The sequence below is a fragment of the Xiphophorus couchianus genome, chromosome 20 (assembly GCF_001444195.1).
Source record: "Xiphophorus couchianus chromosome 20, X_couchianus-1.0, whole genome shotgun sequence".
NCBI lineage: Eukaryota > Metazoa > Chordata > Actinopteri > Cyprinodontiformes > Poeciliidae > Xiphophorus > Xiphophorus couchianus.
This window is the reverse complement of record NC_040247.1, coordinates 9,530,276-9,552,105: the sequence shown is the minus strand read 5'-3', so window position 1 is coordinate 9,552,105 and position 21,830 is coordinate 9,530,276. Positions and strand designations below refer to the sequence as shown.

The 21,830-nt window shown below is 37.8% G+C and overlaps 3 protein-coding genes across 3 annotated transcripts in view; 1 reads left to right on the top strand and 2 right to left on the bottom strand.

Annotated features, from left to right (window-relative positions):
* Positions 1 to 3,376, bottom strand: part of necab3 (N-terminal EF-hand calcium binding protein 3) — a 34,007-nt gene extending 30,631 nt beyond the window's left edge. Inside the window, exon 1 of the mRNA XM_028003057.1 lies at positions 3,073 to 3,376. Coding sequence (XP_027858858.1) covers positions 3,073 to 3,195 — 123 coding nt within the window. The 5' untranslated portion in view covers positions 3,196 to 3,376. The remainder of the gene's footprint in view (positions 1 to 3,072) is intronic.
* Positions 3,377 to 4,546: 1,170 nt separating this feature from the next.
* Positions 4,547 to 12,727, top strand: rbck1 (RanBP-type and C3HC4-type zinc finger containing 1). Its single transcript, XM_028003056.1, has 12 exons — positions 4,547 to 4,852; positions 5,195 to 5,339; positions 5,534 to 5,630; positions 7,366 to 7,564; positions 7,843 to 7,967; positions 9,349 to 9,522; positions 9,716 to 9,876; positions 9,977 to 10,076; positions 10,355 to 10,534; positions 10,630 to 10,728; positions 11,232 to 11,375; positions 11,505 to 12,727. The coding sequence occupies exons 1-12, from the start codon at positions 4,813 to 4,815 to the stop codon at positions 11,583 to 11,585; spliced, it is 1,545 nt and encodes a 514-aa protein (XP_027858857.1). The 5' UTR covers positions 4,547 to 4,812; the 3' UTR covers positions 11,586 to 12,727.
* Positions 12,728 to 13,755: 1,028 nt separating this feature from the next.
* On the bottom strand, positions 13,756 to 20,967 carry tbc1d20 (TBC1 domain family, member 20). The gene is made up of 8 exons (XM_028002257.1): positions 20,539 to 20,967; positions 20,172 to 20,357; positions 19,871 to 19,951; positions 18,670 to 18,856; positions 18,462 to 18,563; positions 17,435 to 17,576; positions 16,478 to 16,656; positions 13,756 to 16,261 (listed from the first exon to the last, which is right to left on the bottom strand). The coding sequence occupies exons 1-8, from the start codon at positions 20,588 to 20,590 to the stop codon at positions 15,997 to 15,999; spliced, it is 1,194 nt and encodes a 397-aa protein (XP_027858058.1). The 5' UTR covers positions 20,591 to 20,967; the 3' UTR covers positions 13,756 to 15,996.
* Between the last annotated feature and the right edge of the window lie 863 nt (positions 20,968 to 21,830).

The following is a 21,830-nucleotide window of genomic DNA, read 5'->3' as shown; positions in this document are numbered from 1 at the left end:
GTCTTTGGGCTTTCCAGTGTCAGAAGTAGATACTGCATCATTTACAGCAAACCCAGGAAAAGGTCAGACCTGCTTCCCAGCGCGCTGCTGGTTTGATGCCATGGTGGCAGGAATTAAGACAGCGGCTTCTCACAGGTTCTTCTGTCTGTACATGGCTTATGAAAAATAAACAGTTCTGAGCAAAAAGTGATTATAACAAGGACTCCGTGACTGATATGCTCCTAAACTACCATGAAAAATCGCCAACTGTAATAGTTTTACTGTTTCTCCAGCACAGCAGGAAAGATGAACATCAGAAGGGGGTAGGAAAGGGATGTGAAGGACAAGTGAGGGGAAAAAAGAGATGGCAATCTGCAGCAAACCTCAGAAACAAACCTCTTGATGCAGAGAATGATTAAGAATGACTAAACAGCCTACGCACACCAGAATCATTCATTGTTTCTGGCCTTCAAATATGGCATTTTTGAAGCTAAGCATGATCTCTGAGATGCTATAATTCTTGCATCCTTGACATTAGTAATTGCTCATTATCCTGTAATTAGGACTCACCATGGACCTACTGCAGATGCTCTTATCACATTTTTATTTGGGGGAATAAATATTTGTGTAATACAGAGTCAATCATCCTCACAATCAAAATGCTTTCTGGGGAAAACGTGTTTAATTTTTCCCTTCATTTACACCAGTATGTTCTGTGGTTCAATCATTCCCAGTAGCAAAAAAAAAAAAGTTTGTCACCCTCACAACAAATCCAAACATGTTGGATTTGTTCGATAAAGAAGTGCTTCGAGACGCACTTCTTTATCGGAATGAAGGCTTCAGTAAAAATGAATTATAACAATAATTCATCACCAGAGACTTTTTTGCTGCTTTTACTCAAGGGATAAAAGGAATTATACCCTCAGCATATATAACCGTCAGGTGAGAGTCTGTCTCACAGTGAGCAATTTGATAGGTACAACAGCAAGAGACTGCACAATATGCTTTCAAAGCAAAAACCCTCTCTCGAATCAAAATATGACTGTGGTTAATTTAAAATAATTGGGTACCCAACAGTCAAAAATATTTCCACTCTAGAGAAATTGTTTCTTGTCACAAAAAAGCACACCATTAGAAATGAATGCATCAAACCCTACAACAAATAAGATGGGCTAAGCTAGGAACAAGGAAATATTATGATCAAAACCAAGACAATTACAGCAGTTTTTGGGTGTTTATTGTTTTTTTGCAATAACTCAAAAAAGAACAGTGAAATAGCCTCACAGAGTCAAGCTAATTCTCCAGAAGGGTCAGAGAGCATTGGGATCCTAAAGATAGTAGGGACCTGGCATGTTCTGAAAGGTTGAAAGCATAGGTTGCAAATTAAAGAAACAGTTGCTACATCACCTGGATGTGGGGGAAAAAGAAGTTTTGATGCCAGTTACCAGATTCCTTAGAAAGCAAGTGGTCACAACCCTCTGACTGACTGCAACAGACTTGAAGCAAGACTTTGTGGGGGCATCTACTAAGGTTTCAGCTTCCACAATAAGGTACATAGTAAACAATAAAGGGTTCCATTTCATAACTCCCAGTATTACATCACTTCCACCCAATAACCAGTTCTGGTGCTGTTTTGCTTTCCCTGGCACTAGAAATCTGTGTAGTGTCGAAGGCAAGATTAATTCAATCAAGTATCAGAAAACCCAACAAGAAAATGACATGCTGTCTGTGAGGAAGCTGAAGCTTGAACATCAACGACCCTTGCAACAGGGCATTCTTTATTGTCCATCAGTAAGGCCTGGTGGACTATAAGAGGATGTCCTGGTAGCAACTCGACTGGGCAATCATAGTTGCATGACTTGAACAGCAACATACAAATGAATATGAGAAAAATAATGACCCGGAGACCTTTGCCCATGAAGATTTGATAAGACTTTCCACAAATGCTGCCAGAAGCTTAGGTTTGGCAATGCATTTGCAGCAAGTCCTAACAGAAGGATGCTCCACCAAGCCCCTTATTTGGAAAGGGTTGAATAAAGTTGGGACTGCAGCAGTCATTAAAAGTGGCACTTTGTGTTGGATTATAAGAAATCTTTTAATCAGAGGTATGTAGACCAATGTAATAGCGCTAACTTTATTTGCTAGTTTGTATACTTTGCCAATAAATCTAATTTTCAGTGGAGAATTAAGATATTTTCATGTTTTTTGTTTTGCATTATAACCTTCACAAGCTGATGTCAAACACTTCAAGCACAATGTTTTATCAGCGACACATCCAGCAGACTCAACCTCCAGAGATAATTAAATCACAGAGGACTAAAAGAAGCTGATGTCATCCAATTTACAGAGATGAAAATGCCTGATACGTACTGTGACTGTCCAAAAGCTGCCATGGGTGATGTCATAATGATAGACTCGTCTCAAAGCTGTCAGTCACTAAGAGTTCAAATCTGGAAACATCCCTGGCCCGAAAACCTTTAACAAGATAGACGGTTTCTATGGCAGCATTGCAGGTTAATCTGGCAGCAGGCAATATTTGTTTAAGCAGCATTTGAAGCAGGATTGTCTATGACCATGTCTGTGCATGGCTTTAGCTGAGGGCTCCTGGGAAGAGCAGAAACAGGTCTAAGCTCTTCAGGTGATGATTGTATAGCATTGAACATATGACAACATCCTCCAGGCAACCATTAGATTTGGTCAGAAAACTTCTTCTCAAAAGAATTTTATGAAACATAGTTTATAACTTAAGCAACTTCATTTTGAGGTAATTTGGGTAAAGCCCTGCAGAAAGCACAAGTGTGACCGTGTCAAAAGGGGAGAACCTCCAGCAGCCCCTAAAACTGTCCAACTGAGAGCTTAATTTATCATGCAGAGGCAGCAGCTGCAGCTCTTCCTTCCTTCCTATTTAAAATAACACACAGACGCTCGCGCACACACCCATACAAGACCCTCCTGTTTCTATTTACATATATATATATATATATATATATATATATATATATATATATATATAACTCTACTACAAATTAGAAAGCATGGAACATGGTGCAAAAAAATTGACTTTTTACTGTTCTCGAGTAAATCTCCACTTACATCGTGAAAGATAGTAAGCCCCTGTCCGGAGCTGTGCAGCGGCTGCTGTTGCTGCTGAGCCCGAAGATGCTTCTGTTTGGCCGACTGCAGGCACATGGTGATCATCTCGGCGCAAGCTAACATCTTTCCAAACGCTTCGAGACGCACTTCTTTAACGGGGTGAAGGCTTCAGTAAAAAGTCTCGCAGGCTGGAGAGAAGTGGAGGAGATGCAGCGGCGGAAGAACGGGCAGTTAAGAGAGGAGTCAGACAGAGAGGCAGGCGGGGACTAAAGGATGCTCTGCAACTTTGAGATGAGCCGGCGAAATGAGTCGCCAGCCCCTCCTGCTGGAGCCGCGGTGATTGGCCAGCTTAAGTGCGCCGTGCATCTGGATTTGATATCTTCAGTAGAAAAAATAATTGGAAAAAAGAAAAGACAAAAAAAACCCAAAGCAAATACCCTCCTGGTTTTCTCTTCTTTTGAAAAAGTTAAGCTCAATCACAGATTGTTTTGAAAATGTACACTGCTCAAAAAAATAAAGGGAACACTTAAACAGGTGTTTAACACTTAAAGTGTTCCCTTTATTTTTTTGAGCAGTATATTTTAGGAACCTTGAACTTTTCACATAACCATGAACATCATTGTATTGGGACTTTATATAACAGACAAACACATGACCTGACCAATGGGTCCTTAAAGGTAAAAATACAAAATCACGTTAGTACATTGATACACATAAACACATAAAAAATAAGGAGGAACAAGCATGTGAATCACTTAAGAAATGTGACCGAGATTACTTTGCAGAGGACTGTTGAAACATTTCATTCTCACGATGTGCACTTGCAGTTGTAACTAAAGGGAATATCCTTATAAAATATAACAAATTTGTTCCGGTTTTATTAAAAAAGACAACAAAATAAGTGAATAACATTGCATTGAACAATATAAAATTCCAACAATATGTATACCTAGGTTTGTGGTTTCCTTAACATCCCTTTTTGGTATTTCTCAAAATACCAAAAAGAATTTTGCTTGCTTTATCGGTTTGTTTTCATTTTGAGTTTTCAATTTTTCCTCAAAATGTATCATTTTATGCCATAATTTAATCTCTATAATTTTCAAAATTTTTTTGCGATCATAGCTGCATCTCAATCCTTTTAACGTTTTTTTTTTGTTGTTGTTGTTGTTGTTGTTGTTGTTTTGTTTTACCTTCATTTATTATACAATATAAAAGTTCAGCAATTGTTGTCCAGTACTTTCCAATTTAGAAGGATGCTGCCATCTGCTGGATTTTTGGTATCATTGCTTTGACTTTCTTTTTTTTTTTTAAATCTAATGTAAATAACATAACACAGGTTCTGCTTTCATTGTCTGTACGGTTTTGAAGTTCTGTTGTTGTTATTACTGTCTTTATAATAAAAACTCAAACCAAAGAGAGAGCTTAAAGAGTGATCCGTGGGAGAAAGGCAGATCCCTTTAAATATCCTCTTCCTGAATTTGATCCAGTTTCACTTTCCGTTCAGATGACAAGCGCTTAGAAGTAAGATCGTCATAAACTCAAAATCAGGCAGAAAGCTACTCATGTAACCCCCTTATATTTGCTTCCTCTGTGACCTGAAAGTGGATAAGTGGAGGAGACTTTGGACGCGGAGCTAACAGCAACAACTCAAACTCTTAAGGTTGGACACTATTTATAAGTTTCTGTTCGGCTTGTGAAGTGTGCGTCATTCATGCGTTACCTGGCGTCTGGGGGACAATAATGGCTTCTGAAATTTCACCCAAAGGGAACATAAAAGAAGGTGAGTTTTGTTTTGATTTTCCTTTGTTTATTTAAATCTTGATTTATTTAAATTCTTACTCTCCGTGTTGTTGCTGTCCTTGCTTGGTGTCAGTTTATGATTATCTACTTATTTCCACTGCAGTTTGCGTAAGTATGACAAATCAGTCGCTACAAACTGATCTCTATAGCTTAGCCAGCCCTTACATATTCAGCTTTTTAAAAATTTTTTAGGCAGTGTTCATGAAGGGATGTGAAAGTGAAACCTATGCTCACAGAGAACATTTGGACAAAGCCATATTTCAGAAACTCATTTAAACATAAATCAGTCACGTAACGTGTTAAACTCTTCCTGATCCTGCAGCAGAGGCGCTGGCCCTCTCCTTGGGTGAAGCCATCAGCAGTGGAGACTCTGAAGAGGCAGCTGAGCTGTGCAAGAAACTTTCCCAGCTCTCTGTTGAAGTGTCAGTCAACATCAAGAGCCATGTCTACCCTCAGGACTCCTTCAGGTGGGGGCTGCAGGAGTTCAGGCAAAGGACATTAACTTTATTGCTTGTTCTTAGAATTTAATTTGGATATTAACATCATGCCTTGCCTTGTGTTTTCTCTGTAATTGGACAAAGAAAAAAAACATATTTCAATAACACTAAATAGATAGAAAATTACATTCATCTCATAGAGTATGCTGTTTTCTTGTTTGTAGATTGATGGTTGGTGTACAGGATGCGGAGTCAGAAGACTATATCCCAGTAACCCTTATTGTTTCCACTGGCATGACAATTGCAGAAGTAAAAGATAAGGTGCAGTAAAGCTTTTTCCTTATTATTTTTTTAACTGCAGTAGTCCAAGACTGCACAAAAACATAGCAATATTACCATATGATCTACACAATGCTGCATGGCATTCATATTTCTTGAGGTATTTTGTTAATTGTCTCAATGCAACCTATACCCCGGTATTATTATGTGATAGGGTAAAGCAAAGCAGGGTTGTGACATCAGGCTGAATCAGTCCTCAGAGGAGAACTGAATTCTGCAACTATTTCAGTTGGATGTCTTTTTGGATGTGTTCATAATAGCTTTAAAGCTCAAGAGACTTGGATTTTGCATATTCATTGCAAAATAGCCTAAGCTCTCTGGATGGGGAACATCTGAACAGCAATTTTCAACTTTTCTACAGATTATTAATTAAGTTGGTAAGGTTTAAGTTTGGATACTGAGCTTTAGTGTTTCCAGGTCTGTCCTTATGTTTAAGCCAGAACTGCTTTTAGTGAAATACCTTGTCTTAAGTCTTATGGAGCTTCTGACAGTTTTACTGTATTTAGTTCCATCCATTTTCTAATCGACTTAAACCAGCCACTCTACCTGCTGGATGCTTCCACCACTATGATGTTTCACAGTGAGGATAGTGTGTTTAAGCTGGTGTGAAATAGTTTTCCTCCCATACCTGTCATGTTTTGGCTTAAAAGGTTAAATTTTGGTCTCATCTGACCAGAGCATCCTACTTCCTTGTTTTCTGTCTCCTCCATCATTTATGGCAAACTGCAATCAGAGCATTGTATGGCTTTCAATCAGTAATGCCTCTCCTATTATCACTTTTCAATGCAGGTCAGATTTATGCAAGGCACCACTGATAACTACCCTATCCCCAGATTTTTCCACCCAAGTTGTGGATTTCTCTCCAGCTTCTCCAGAGTTACACCAGGCCTCGTGGCTGATCTTAAAATTTCTTCACAACTTTACTCCTAATGTATCTGGTGACCTTCTTGTCCTCATGATACTGATGTCCTCCATTAAACTTCTGAAGCCTTCATAGAACACCTGGATCTATGCTGAGTTAAATTACCCAAAAGCACTCTCTACTGGGTACTAGTTGCACTGGATTTTGTGGCATGCATTTGTATAGGACTGAATACAAATGCATGCCACACCATTCTGATTTGAAAACAACATATATACTCAAATCCATCATCACAGTATCAGTGTTTGCAGTATTGTAATAGAAGCAGATGCAGTATTTGGTTAAATATCATATTCTAAGTCACGGGTGTCAAACTCCAGTCCTCAAGGGCCGCTGTCCTGCAGTACTTAGATGTACCACAGGTACAAAACACTGGAATGAAATGGCTTAATTACCTCCTCCTTGTGTAGACAAGTTCTCCAGAGCCTTAATGACCTAATTATTCTATTTAGCTGTGGTGCAGCAGAGGCACATCTAAAAGTTGCAGGACAGTGGCTCTTGAGGACTGGAGTTTGACACCCCTGTTCTAAGTGCTATGCATTCACATTATGCGTACCAGTAATATACTTAGCCTGTTGAATGGTCTGAAACTGACCTTGCTGGACATGCTATAGCTAAAAGAAAAAAATGGACACAGTGTAATGAATCAAAAAGTCTGAAATAAATGTATTAATCGTAACCAATATAGTATCACAATTCCATATTTTACCTGACATCATTGTATCTTTCCATTCACATTTATTTTGTTTTTCTACATTTCATGCAGTTTTTTTTTTTTTTTTTTGACATTTCCAGATCAGTCAGGACTTTGGGTTCCACCCTACACTCCAGCGCTGGGTAATCGGTAAACGCTTGGCCCAAGATCAAGAGACATTATACAGCCACGGCATCCGCAACAGCGGAGATCAGGCTTTCCTGTTTATCCTCTCTGCCAATGCAGCCCAGCTTACACGGCAGCAACACAATCAGGATCAGGAACAACAGCGCATAGCTGGTCGGTACCGCATTTATAGAAAATGGTGTCTTATTGTTAATGAAATTTCTTTTTTTTGTCAGTGGTGTTGACAATAATGTGGCCAAACAGGTAAATTATAGGTGCATCACTGATCTTTTCTAGCTTTTGGTTATTGATTGGAATGGCAAACTATGTATGCAGTTTCTGTGGAGACTTCCGTCAAGTAATTAAACAAGAAGAAGAAAAATTTTTGCTAAAAAAAAAGACATAGCTTGAATTTCTTTGTGCTTTGACTTACACTGAATTTCTGTCTTTAGGTATAGTGGAATCTTTGCCGTCATTGCAGCTTTGCCCTAGAGGCGTAGGCAGTGGCGACAAAACAGTTCCTCCTCCTGTTCCTCCTAAAAACGTGACTCCTCCCAAACCTGCTCCTAAACCTCAGGTGAGAACGTAGATAATGTAAAAATCATAGGCTTGATAATGACTGACAAATACACTTCTGTTGAAACTTTTACATACACAGTTCATGGACATGATTGACATAATACTAACAATTTAATATTTAACTCAACCATGCTTTTTCTGATTAACCTTATTTAAACACATACGGGCTCAACCAGATACACATTCAGCCCTACTAATATTTAACAAACATCGCTTTGCAAGTTGGACATTGACTACACTACTCTTTGAAGTTATCAACAAAAAATTTGGGATCATTTTGGCTGATTCTTAACTTAATTCAGATGGTTTTCTTGCACAAGCCTGACTTTTAAGCACAGTCCAAGAAGGCTCGAGTTCAGGGCTTTTATGAAAGCCATTTCAGAAACCCACTGTTATGCTACTTTATTGTTTCTACTCCATTTTTTATATTTGTATGTAATCTTTATTCTCTTAGAACATACAGTAGTTTCTACGTTTCAATCATTATAATTTATTTAGGGTAATGGGTAGTAATTTAAAGGTAGCCCTATTTATTTCCATCTAAGTTGTACAATGCAGTTGTAATTGTGGTCAAATAGCCAGTTGGCTAGCCATGAAAATCTTCTTTGTGAGGCTTTCAGCTTGTCCATTTGGGCAGCTGCAAGCTTCAGCCGAGCTGAAGCTCAAAGTTTCTGATTTTGAAGCAAAGATTTCTTAGTTGGAAAAAATCAGCAGTAATGTGGAACTTGCTTCTCTGTAATCGGGGAGCCTGGAGTTCTTGCAGTTTCAAGTTTACTTACTTAAGCCTTGATCTTTGGTTCTTCCTGAATATTCTAGTGATGCTAGATACACATGAAAATTTGTTTCAGACTAAACCAAGGCAAACATTTAAACCCTGACCTCAAGCTTATTAATGAGTTGGTAAATATGATCAAAAGTCACATCCATGTCAAGAAACCTCCCAGTCCAGGAAAAGAGTGGTAAAATATGTCAGAATTATTCCAAAAGACCAGTAGAACATTTTTAAATAAGGTATTAATAAAGTTTTTTTGGTTTTGTTTTGGTTTTTTTTGGTTGATTTTTGCACCTGCCTTTATAATTTTGATCCTGTTTGAATTAGGTTAGATCCACAATAAATTCAACTTCAATTCAACTAAGCAATCTGATAAATTTGATGGGTAGCTTAAAAATACCCATCAAAATCCTAAAATGAATTAATTCCATGCCCATGTAAAGTCTGTATTAATTTCCCAAAGAAACTACATTTGAATCTTGCTTAAAGTGACGTTTTCGTCATTCTGAGAATGATCTAATGACGAGACAAATTCTGAAATTATTTTGGATATGCTAACCCTTATTAAATTTTTAGCAGTGGAGTTATTTTGTGTATTTGTGTTTAGTTGGGCTGGGCCTGCACAATGTGCACTTTTCTCAACAAACCAACACGCCCCGGCTGTGAGATATGTGGAGCGGAAAGACCTCAGGACTATGAGGTACCAGATGTCTATCAGCCAGACCAGGACGAAGTCTTACGCATTCAGCAAGAACAGCTGGCTTTACTGCAATATGAACAGGTACGCAATGCTGATTAACAGTCTAAGCAATACCCACTATATGATTTAAAGGGACTAACTGGTCTGAATTACAGCCAGTTAACTTTTGTTAAATCAAGTAAATTGCGACGGTAATGGTTGATATAAATTACGTGTACTTGCTGATCTAAATCCATGTTTTGTTCACCTTCTCCTCTTTGATCTTGTAATGAAGGCTCAGCAGCTGGAACGTGAGCAGAACTATTTGTACCTGTTGGCCACAGATGACCACAACCTCATCACTAACACCACAGAAACAGATTGCCCCATCTGTTTCTCTACTCTGGAGCCAGGGGATGGGGTTGTGCTCAGAGAATGTCTGCACACCTTCTGCAGGTTAGAAATTACTTTTTTTTTGTAGCTTAAGAGGTAAAAACAGACTACTAAAATCACAGAATGTTTGAATTGAACAATTGAACATGTTGTCTTCCTTCAGGGAGTGTCTTAAAGGGACAGTCATAAACAGCCAGGATGCGGAGGTATCTTGTGCAGATACGGATTGCGAGAGCAAGTTATTGGATCGAGAAATTAAAGAGGTGAGCTAAAAAACATTAAATGCAGAAAACCCAATGACGCATGTAAACTATTTATAATAAATAAGGAGCTCTGTTTCAACTTTTCAACAAATTATTGAATCTAAATTTAGTAACATTGCTGCTGCAGTCATAACCCACACTTGGAATAATCATTGTTGCAAAGCACACGCAGCTTTAGACGTTTGCTCAAGTGTTAGTGCGCCATGTAATTTCTAATTGATCTTCTTTTATCCTGGGGAAATACGTAACCTGTAATTCTGCTGCAATTCCTTGGTCAGCTGCTCACAGAGGAGGAGCACCAGCGATTTTTGGAGCTGCGCTTGAGCATTGCAGAGAGTCGCTCTGAGCACAGTTTTCACTGCCAGACCCCCAACTGTCGAGGGTGGTGCGTCTATGAGGATGATGTCAACGAGTTCCCCTGCGACCTCTGCAATGAGACCAATTGCATTCTCTGCCGAGTAAATTTTGACTCAGAGGAATAATAAATCTTTTTTTTTATACATTGTAATATTAAAAGTATAATAAATAATTGATTTTGCTAACTTTGTTTTAGGCCATCCACAAAGACATGAATTGCAAGGACTACCAGGACGACCTGCGCATCCGAGCAGAGAACGATGAAGCAGCTCAGAAGACAAAGCAGATGCTGGAGGTAGGATAGCCTAGAGCTGAGTGTGGTAACTGTTATTTTTGTTGTTGTTTTTTTTTATAGCTATTTTTAATCACTTTCAAAATCTTATTTGAATGTGCAGTGCTTTGAAAAAGTACTTGCAAACAGAGAGAAATATGTTTCAGTCTGTTTTCAAGATTAAAAATTTCTAATCATGACTGCACATACACAGACTAAAACTAACACATCCAATACGCCACGATAGTGAGCAATATTGCAATTTTTGGGGCAAGATGTTCAGTTTTTGGGGTGGAATATTCTACTATTATATTTTCTCATTTTGAACTATTGGTCTTTGTTAAGTTGGATGAATATTTGATGATTAATTCAGTCCTCCACATTGTGTGTAATTTCACTTAATCCACACAATTTGGCTATTGTGTCAGAAACGCTTGTGATACAAAACTTTAGAAAGTGGCATTTAGTACATGTCTTATGTTTTTTGTTTGGGCTTTATTGAGTGTTGCATAATACTGTGACTGTAGAACATGCTGCAGAATGGAGAAGCCATGAAATGCCCACGGTGTGACATCATTGTCCAGAAAAAGGATGGCTGCGATTGGATCTGTTGTCTGATGTGCAAGACGGAAATCTGCTGGGTCACCAAACAAGCCCGATGGGGACCAAAAGTAAATATCATTGCACAATACATAAGAAAATGAAACTACACAAACTTGTGTAGTTCAATATTAAAAGAAAGGACTGTGTTGGTGTTGTTTGAGTTATGCACTAACTCTTTTTTTTTTTTCTTTTTGCAGGGAGCTGGCGATACATCCGGTGGCTGTAAATGTCGGGTCAACAATCAACCTTGTCATCCCAATTGCCAAAACTGTCACTGAGGCAAACAAACTCATAAGCTCAACAATCCGCTCTATCACTGTGAACTGTTTCGATTGTATTAAGAATCTAATGCATTAAACTCTTGAACACATTACATTTTACACTCATGTGTAAACCTTGATAGCACATTAGCCAAAATAGGAGAAAATGTAATTTTTACATATATCTACAACTAAAGATGTCACACTGTCAACTCTAGGAAAAAATACCTCAGAGTTCTTGTGATAAATCTGGTGATAAAGTCATGTTATATCTAATCTCCAGGTTCTTTCAATGCAGTCCCTTTGATCAACTAGTGAGTTTGTGCTGTCTAACAAAACTAAAAGAAAAAGCCATAACACCTAAACAGCTTCAATATATGAACCTCCCTTTATGTTTCTCCAAGGTAATTTGTAACTATGTCTTAACAATTCAATAACTTCTCTTTGTCACTTTCCAACTCAGCACTTCTCAAAAAAGCACCAGAATAATTGAACAATGAAGACTGCAATTACGGGAACCAACGTGATGCAATCAAAGTTTAACTGAGATCAAAGTATTTTGAAGCTGTAATTCATGTATGTTGTTCCGTTTTGCCGACTACACAATTTTTCGGGAATTGTTAGGATTATTCAGTCTTCTGTTCAGAATAGGGTGAAGGATGCTGTGTGTACTGTTTACATTAATTGCATTTTTTAAAATGTAAATCTCCTTATTTTAATGCTCTTGGGGAGAAGGAAGTAATGAAAATGTATAAGAATTTCTTCATCTTAAGTGTTCACTCCTGAATAAGTGCAGGATAAAATGTATTGCATTATGTGATCTGTATCTTTAGGTGTTGGTCTTGATGTTTACTTTGACGGTGATTTAGATCTCTTTACTCAGGCAGGAAGCACACATTCAATAATTGAAATTTAAAGTCATTGTATCATTGTATTTTTACAAAGACTTAGGATTTTCAAGTAATTAGATTACCTTACAAAAATGTTGTTATAATTATAAAAGTTTTGTGCTCTTGCAGCTGTACTGCAGAATTGTGCTGCCTTACAACTTCCAAAGACATTTTCCAACATCTAAATATGCCTTGCCAAGTTTATATTGAAAACAAATATACTGCAGAATATGTACTCTAATTCCAATAAAACTGGAATCACTTGAAAAATGTGTTTGTTGTAAATTGAACTTTGATCACACTCACAGAGGCTTATAAACTCAGATTCACACATAGGTCCACTTTACATTACACTATACCTGCTTAATGACATTGAAAATGAGAAATAAATGCAGAATGTGGATGAGCTTGCACAACTTTGGTTCAGTCAGAGAATTTGAACAAGGTTACGAATGCATCAAAATGCAAGCTCAAAACAACCTGATATGCTTAAAATTTATCAGGTGGGACTAGAGAGCTCAAGAGGAAGAGAAGCACACACACCTCCTAATTGTGCATGTTTGTTCAGAGATTACGGAAGATTTTAAGTTCAATCAGCTGCAACATAGGTTGGTCTCACTATCAAAGAAAATAATATTTAGTAATATGGATAAACACACACAAGTAGCATTTCACAACATTGTGATATATGTACAATTTGCAATAAAAACATTTGTGAATAATTTAAAAATAGAGATTTGTTTAATGTATGGTTTTCATTGCAAATATATGTGCACAGCACTGTGCTATAAAATATTTCTGCATACAATGGCATGCTGAGAGAAAAAAAAATCGTAGTCTTATTCAAACATTTGTGGAGTCTCCTTCTACAGCAAGGTGCAGAAGCCTCTCTTATTTGGAGGTCAGATTCACATATTGTGAGACAAATCAGTGCAATGAAGGTGTATGACAATATTATGACCAACTAGGTTTATAATCTTGCTAGAATCTAGTATCGTTCAACTACTCTTAGACTCCAGTAGAACATAGGGTGGTATTAATCTAATCAGAAAAGATCTTTAAGCATACTTCACTATTTCTGACCGTTCACAACTCTTTTCATTTGTATTAGTAAATTAAACTTGTGGACTTTTAGCATAAGGGCCCTGAGATTACTTTTGTTTTGAAATGATGCTGCACAACTATCTAAAATAAACAAAACTTTTAAAACGTTGCATGCTCTACAAGTTTTAAAATGAAAAACTATTCCAGCATCAAAGAAGCATATATTTTAACTGAATAAAGAATTCAAACAAATATAGCAAACACTTTCACTCAAGTTTATTATCAATCTATAGTACAACTTAACATTAGTATACCAGTTTTATTATAACAAAATAATCAAAAGGCAGATACATCATTTAGTGCAATAAAAATAAATTCCACTGAGTGGCATCTTATGTAACCAAGTGATCCTTTGTGATATTGATCACCAGGTGTTTTCATGAAGAGATTCATTTGTGTCAGGTCACCTTCAGTATGATTTAGGAATTTAGAGCCATTTCCAGTTGTGGTTCATAATATGGGTTCTTAATCTTTTAAATACAATGCAGATACAGAGTGATAAATGTTGAGTTCTCTTGTAAGTTGATTTACTGAAACTTAATTAAAAGAACAATATGCCATCATAAGTATGTAGGTGACTCATTACTCTGCAACCATAATTTTTATAATTAAAGAAAAAAAAAACATTCTAATTTTCTGTTAAGACAAGTTTTTATGTGATTTCCAAACCATGGAGACTCACTATTTAAAAAGGGGAATAGAAAAGGTTGGACAGCATGAATGCATTGTACACTCAGAAACAAAATTTACCAAGTGTCATGTGTTTAAATAAAGCTTACGGAAAGTGAAATGACATACCAGAAATCAGAAGAAAATCTGTTCTGACAAACCAGAGATCAGGCAGGTAGTATTTTTTTTCCAGGCATAAGCCATTTTTGAAATGTCAGTACAGTCTGCCTATAATTTGGCATATATTTGTCACACCCTTCTGTGTTCAGGCACACACTTAAGCAAGTTTCAGACCCATAGCCAAAGAGCAGCATACTGCTCATAGCCAGACTTTCCAAGAGATATCAAAAGAATCCTCTTAGAGATCATAGGCAGAACAACAATGGTTCTAAGATCTTAACCAAAGCTTAATGTTTGCTTTATAGCTACTTTAAATGTAAATCCTTCTTAATAGCAAAGTGTGCTGCTCCGCTGGTTACGATTTAAAATGCAATACTGCGTTCTGCAAAAAAAAGTTATCAAGTGTGTAAGCTTTCTCTAATAAAGTTGGACAGATGTAATTCAGTCAATATAGTACAAAGCTTAAATGTAGGGATTAAAATGCTGTTCTGGTCAGGATCTAAATGTGCTATGATTTTGTCATCTGCATTTCTGCAACATGATTCGAGCATTTTATTCCATTACAAAGAACAAGGGTGGCACTTTACAGGTAGACCAGCTTGATTGCTCTAGCCACTTTAAGAAATTAACCTTATTTACAGAGGATTTAAAGAGACCTTGCAAAGATTTATTCTCCTTAGTGTACACTTAACCAGAAAAAAAGAGAGACAGAAGACTGAATAGCTATTATAGGGCATGTCTCAGAGGAACCATTTTAAAGACTGTTTTACTAAGTATTTGGGTGACTTTGCTAAGTCACTGTTTATTTCCAGATTGTAAAAGCCATTTCTATGATTCCAAAGTTAACCTTCATTAAAATTATTGACGTATGTTAATTAGACTACTTTGCTTATACCCATTTGTACTCATTTTTATATGAAAAATAGATCATCTTAGCCACAGTCCTCAATTAAAATGCACGATGAAGATTGACATTTCTAGAAGATGCTCCCTTTACAGAAAAAGATCCAAATTCTACAACTGAAAAACAATCAGAGAGAAGAAACTAAAACCCATAAAATTATGACCCTAAAATGGCTTCATGTTCCAGTCAAATTACTGACATCCCTCAAATTTTACAGTTGTTTAAATACAGGGGATCCTCAAGTTGGTCTCAGTACAGGTATAAAATGCGTATAACAAATGAGTTGCAATCAAACACACACATGCACACAAACACACATTCTCTCATTCTTGGCAGCGAGTTTCAAGTGTAGTGAGTCAGGCTTTCAGCATAAATCTCAGTGAGCGAAACACTAAATCAGACATCCTATTACAAAATATAAATAAACTTTAATTATGACACAATTAACAACAGTTCTTGGAAATATTTTCTTCATTTTAACATGGAGAATTTCTTCATTTAGGAGCGCCAGCAGCTTTTAAACCTACACGCCCTTTTAAGGATTCAAAAGTGCCACAGACTTATGAACTCCTCTCAGAGCGGGATGTTTGGTCGCATCCTTGACGACAACAGAGGAGTGTTAAGATGTTCAGCTTAGTTACCACTCTCCAGACAGTGTTAGACTCCAAAAATGTTCAGAGGGTTCTAGGAAAGGATCCACCAGTCAAGGAGAAAAAAGATGTCATGTTGGTTTTAGGATAGTTCAAGGAAACAAGTCCAGCTTGGGGGCCCACTCCAGAGCTGTGTTAACCACAGCAAGAGCTGCTGCCCCTAAAGCCACAGTCAGACCCATGACTGCCAATCTGACGAAGCGTCGGGCAGTTGAAGGCTGTGCCACAGTCATGACAGGGCTCGCTGTCGAGCTCTCTGGAGAACCCTGCTTTTGTCTGCGTCTGCGACGGAGAACTGTGTCCGGCCGTTGCTGAGTAGATGCAAGCTCAAAGTCCTTAAAGGTAGAAGTCGCCATGCTTAGGAGGAAAATAGAGATGGAAAAGGGGGGAGAAAAAAAGGACATTGAAGAAGTTAATAGAAGAACAGTAAGTTACGCTTGTTGGTGAAAAGCAAAGGAAAATTTTATTTGTGCTTTATATTAAAAGGCGATGCGAGGGAAAGAAATAAAAGATGGCACAAACAGCCTGTAAGGGTAACGTGTTTACAAGCATCAGTCCTAAGGACTTAAGTACCTTTCATGTGCAGCTGCCTCTCTGGCCAGTTCAGAGGGAGGAAACTGGACAAAGAGGTCTCCAGCTCGGCTTATCAGTGTCTCGTATGGCAGATCCTGGGGAATCTGAGACAGCAGGTGATGGACCATTGCCATATCACATTCACAGTCCAACACCTCCTCCTCCCTGTGCAGCACAATCTGCAACAAATAACACACCCATTTCTCAAGGGCCATCATGACAAGTGTAAGCATTTACTGTGAGTGTCATTGAGTGAAAGAGTCTGCTGTCAGGGGCGCAACAAGCTGGAACATTTCAGAGAAAAATCGGGCTTGCCAAACTAGTTGCAATCTCGAGGAAAAAACAACAACAAAAAAAAACATGTCGAACATCAAGATGTGACACAGCTAAAGTGACCCTACTCCTAAGGGATCAATCACATCGGCATTCGACTATTTCTCTTTCTATCAAAGATGTGCTAATTTGTAAATCTGATTAAGCCACAGCAGCATCTCAGTAGAGTAGAATTTTTTTCCCTTGTAAGTGTATGTAGTTTATGGCTTATTCCTAATAAAAAATATATGTTTATCAAATTAGAATATCCCAAATTCCTACAAAATCCTGGAGAAGACGGCGAATCTGACAGTTGTTCAGCAGACAACCACTGACATCTTAAACATGAGTGATAAGATGCGAAAAGTAATTGCTGTACCTAAGAATAATAGTGGAAAGTTAAGTGGAAGGAAAAAATGTGATGAGAAAAGAGAAACAAGAAAAAAAATAGCAATAAAACCTCAGCAGTACTGGCAGACTACCTTCATGCCACGCTGCATAGTTGTAGTAATGCATACATAACAACCCAAACTAAGTACTGAGTGCATATACTGTACAGTACATTCCTATTTCTTTCATATTTCTGTATCAAAAATATTTTCTCTGATGAAATATTCAATTAAGTAGACATGAGAGGAAACTTACCACAGCCGCAAAATAGATTGGCATCAGTGGATGGCAGGCCAGGAAAAAGTCATACAACCGTACAACATGACGGAAATCAGAGAGCACATGGCCAAACCAGGTTATCAGCCAGCTGAGAGCAAAGACTGTGCCCACTTCAGCCCTGAGAATTAATAACAGACTTACAATGAGATTAACTTACAAACAAGCCTGAGATAATTCACAGCTTCTTAACCACTAATTCAGGAGTGCCGAAAGTTGGTCCTCAAGGGCCGGCATCCTCCATGTTTTAGTTCTCTCCCTGGTTTAACGCACCTGGATCAAATGATGACTCGTTAGAAGGCTTAAGAAGAACACTGACATGCTGAAAAGGTTGTTGGTACCATCAGGGAGGGAACTAAAACATGCAGAATGCTGGCCCTCGGGGACAGACTTTGGGCACCCCTGCACTAATTTGTTTTACCAATTATATTCATACATTCATTTAAAAAAAAAAAAACTAAGATATGATGAGAAATCTTAGGTTACATGAGGAGACCAGACAGAGCAAGTCAGTTCAAAAGGCCATCAATGGAATCAGCGCGCCAAGCAAAGGACTTAATGACGTGCTGCTTACAGTCCAAAGTTAAGCTATCATAATAGGATCAGTGTTCTGTTAAAGAGCGCAGAGACTGCATTTAAAATATTTTATCTGCAATGTCTCTGTATATTAATGTGTAATATTTATGTGAACTTTTTTTGAAAAATAGAACATTGCTTCTGGATTTTTCACAACAGAACATGTCAATAAGAATTAATATTCAGGGATTGCAAAATTCCATTCAATGCTTATAGATTTATGTCCCTGCAAAACTGTTGTGCCTGTCTAAAGTGAAGTGTATACATTCTCCATGTTTTCTTTTCTCTTAAGTGGCGCATGCATCGTCCTTCTCTTTCTGCCCATCCTTCTTTATATAACATGAACGTTTTGGAGGATTTTGCTTTTTGAATATCTACCAGAGCCAGCATCATCAATCATAGCTGTGTATAAAATAACAAGGAATCCTACTGCTGCATGAAGTCCTGCACCTCAGGGTTGACCCTTTCAATAATAGGCATCAGATAGTTAAGAATGTGTTTTGTGTTGTCCATGGTGGGGTCCATGAAGTCCCTGTGATAGAGGCCAAAACAAAGAATTCAGATTTAAGTCTAATCTAACCTTAAAAGATAAACTTAACAGAAGACAAACTGCTGACCAATTTGCTTTTGGCATGTACCTGAGGTGATGTGTGGAGAGTTTTTCCACTAGAACAGTTGCCAGGCGCTCCCCCACGACTAACAAAAAGGTGACAACAATGTCATGGTATCCCTGGTAATAGTGCAGCTGGGGATTACGTTGCAGAACTCTCAGGATTATGTCAATTAGTTCTTCCTGAAGACCCTCTCTCTGCTCATCTGGCATACCTGCAGAAGCGCATTGAAGATAAAATGTTGCCGTTATACGTTTTCAGTCTTGCTGCTTTTTAATATCTTAATATATTTAAAACATCAGGGCAACAGACCAGTCAAAATCTGTTAAAGCTGACTTTTATCAGCAATTTTTTAAGAGAAACAAATATGTTTTAATAATATTCTATTTATATAATAAAAAATTGCATTTTTGAAATGGGTTTTGAGGCTGCATAAAAAATGAAGCGTATTAACTTTAATGCTGAAAAAACAACTTAATCTAAACAGGACTGTTCATAAATAAAAACTTAGTTTATTAACTAGGATCAATTTGAAATGTATGTAATTGACTTGGAATTTGACTGTACCATTGATTAAATCAGTTTTTTTTGTAAACGTGCCTTGAGACAACATTGTTGTGAGCGGGTGCTATATTAATACATTTACTTGAAGACACATTCTTATTTAAAAATGAAACTTTCACTTGCATACCAACAAATACAACTAATGACAGATATTAAAGTTTGGTATGTGATCAACAATGCCACAAACTCAGACTGGTGGATATTAGACAATCCTCTGCAAGACCAACTAACATAAGCACAGTATTTCACAACCAGTTCTTACTTGGAAAATCACTTGTGAGAGGGCTTGACAATTTCTTTTGTAGTGCAAAGTGCATCCAATAAAAACGACATCAGTGTTGACTGCCAGCTGAACCCTTCAGGTCAGCAAGAAAGGGTCAAAAGTTTGTAAGACTGCATTAATTTCAAGAGAATGTTTATTTTATTTATTTAGCAGAATATAAAATTTTGAAAACCTTTGCAGCATCCCACAATCAAATTCTAATATGATACTCTAAATTAATAGGAATAAAACGTCTTGTCTCTTTAATATAAAAACCAAGAATTTCCAGCACCTTAACAGTAATTTGCATGAGATTATGACATCTTCCTAATAAAAGCACCTCACATGTTGGACATACTGCAAAGAAGTGAATAACAGCAGTTTGTTATGCAAACTACTCACCAGGTGGAAACCTTCGTAGAGAACGCTGAACATCCAGCAAGACCTGGTTGTAATCTTTATTGTTTTCCCGTTCTACTTTTTCTGGACAGGACAAATTGCCATTAGCAAACAGTGTATGCGAGGAGAAGTTGCACCTGATCAGAGTGTGAAAATAACTGCCATCATGCTAAATTAAAAAAAGCGGAAGTTTGTTCAGATGCAGGGAAAAAAAAAATATATATATATATATATATATCCAAAATTGCTTTTTATATGCATTTGTATATATATAAAAAATAAAGAGCTACGCAAGAAACGGTACCAGGTTCTTGATCCAAAAGGTGAGGGGGGATGTTGAGGAGCCAGGGCCAAACCTGACAGCGAATCTCATCAGTCAGCAGTCCCCCCTCGCTGATTGCCATCCTCCTCAGCGTTGCTATGTCCACTGGATCCACACTCAGGGCCTGGGTGATGTCTGCAATTTTCCGTTTCCGTTTGGTTTCCCAGTCTACCAGGGGGGGGGAAATGTATATTCTCAACGCTACAGTTAAAAATCAATAGTAAAAAACTGCAAGCAGAATTGAGAGATTACGTTTTAAAAAGTTATGAAACCGATGATTGCTTTCGTGAGTAGTCGCAACCTGGCAGTCTTTTAATAAACTTTACATGATGCACTGTTTTCCACGTACCTTGCCTTCCATTCATCGGCGACGACGAGCGATCACTTCTACTCGTCCTCATTTCGCTCTTCTTGGTGAGTTCTTATTGCAAATCATCTCTTGACATTTCTCGGCTGACTAACCCCCTGTTACAGTTCTTATGCCTGCTGTAGTAAGATAGCCGTTGTTTTAATTAGCAACGGTAGCCTTCATAAAGACACGGCCCCTGACAGTCTTGCTATTGTGTTAGCTAGTAACCAAGCTGGCACCGCACTGGTCGGGTTCTATAAACGATACTTCCACTAAAAGAGCCATCAGTTCTTTAGACCGCTGGCTGAAAGGAATATAACGTAAGAACCGCAGAAACAGCTACATTTTTACACTGGCGGAAGTGATCTGCATCAGCGTTAGCTTCCCTGCTAAGACTGAATGATGACGTCTGCTCCAGCTGAGTGGCGGAGTCAGCTCCTTACCAGTCAGCCGGCGAATGACCCAGCTAAAAGTAGGGCGGAGAGCGTTCTCTTTTTTTTCAAAACAAAACGAATGTATTTCAGTTCCATTACATGTTATGCAAAATAAGGCCACAACTAAATACAAAACAAACAAACAAAAATGCCTAATTCTTCTGATATCCATACTTTGCTCTCAAAGACTGATCAAGGGTTTGCTGTAATAGAATGCAAGTAAAGTCATTTAAAAGTGGAAGATTATTAAAAACATGACAAAAACACATAATCAGTTTCCTTACCCTGAATGTAATTTCACCATAGATTTTCACCATAAAAATCTTTATTTGTTTTAGGAAGTAGATTTTTGTATTATTATTATTTGATAACAGCATAGGAAAACACATAGGAACACTAGCCATCACATGTTGTTCTTCGGTGACAAACTGCATTTCAGTTGGCATGTAAATAATAGATTGTCTAGTAAAGAGATGGTAACTTTAGAATCTTGTAGCAGGAAGTTATGCAACAGTCTACTGGTTTCGTTTTTGATGTTGTGGTACCATTGGCCCGGATGTTGTGGTACCATTGGCCCGACGTTGTGAGGAGTTTCTGGCAATGTTCCTGCAGTGACACCAAAACAAAAACTCAGAGTGGAGCATCGCTAGTTCCTCCATTATTTAGAGAAACTAAATGCACTTAGTTCCTCTAAATCTGCAGGACCCTATTCTCAGTTATGTTGCTGCTAAAGTGACACAAGGTGCAGGATCTCAACACTCACAGCTCATTGTTGTGAGAATGTCAACAGGAAGTGATGTTTGTTTCAGTTTCCTCAGAAACAGTTTCTGCCGTACTCTGTTTCTCTATCCCCGTGGT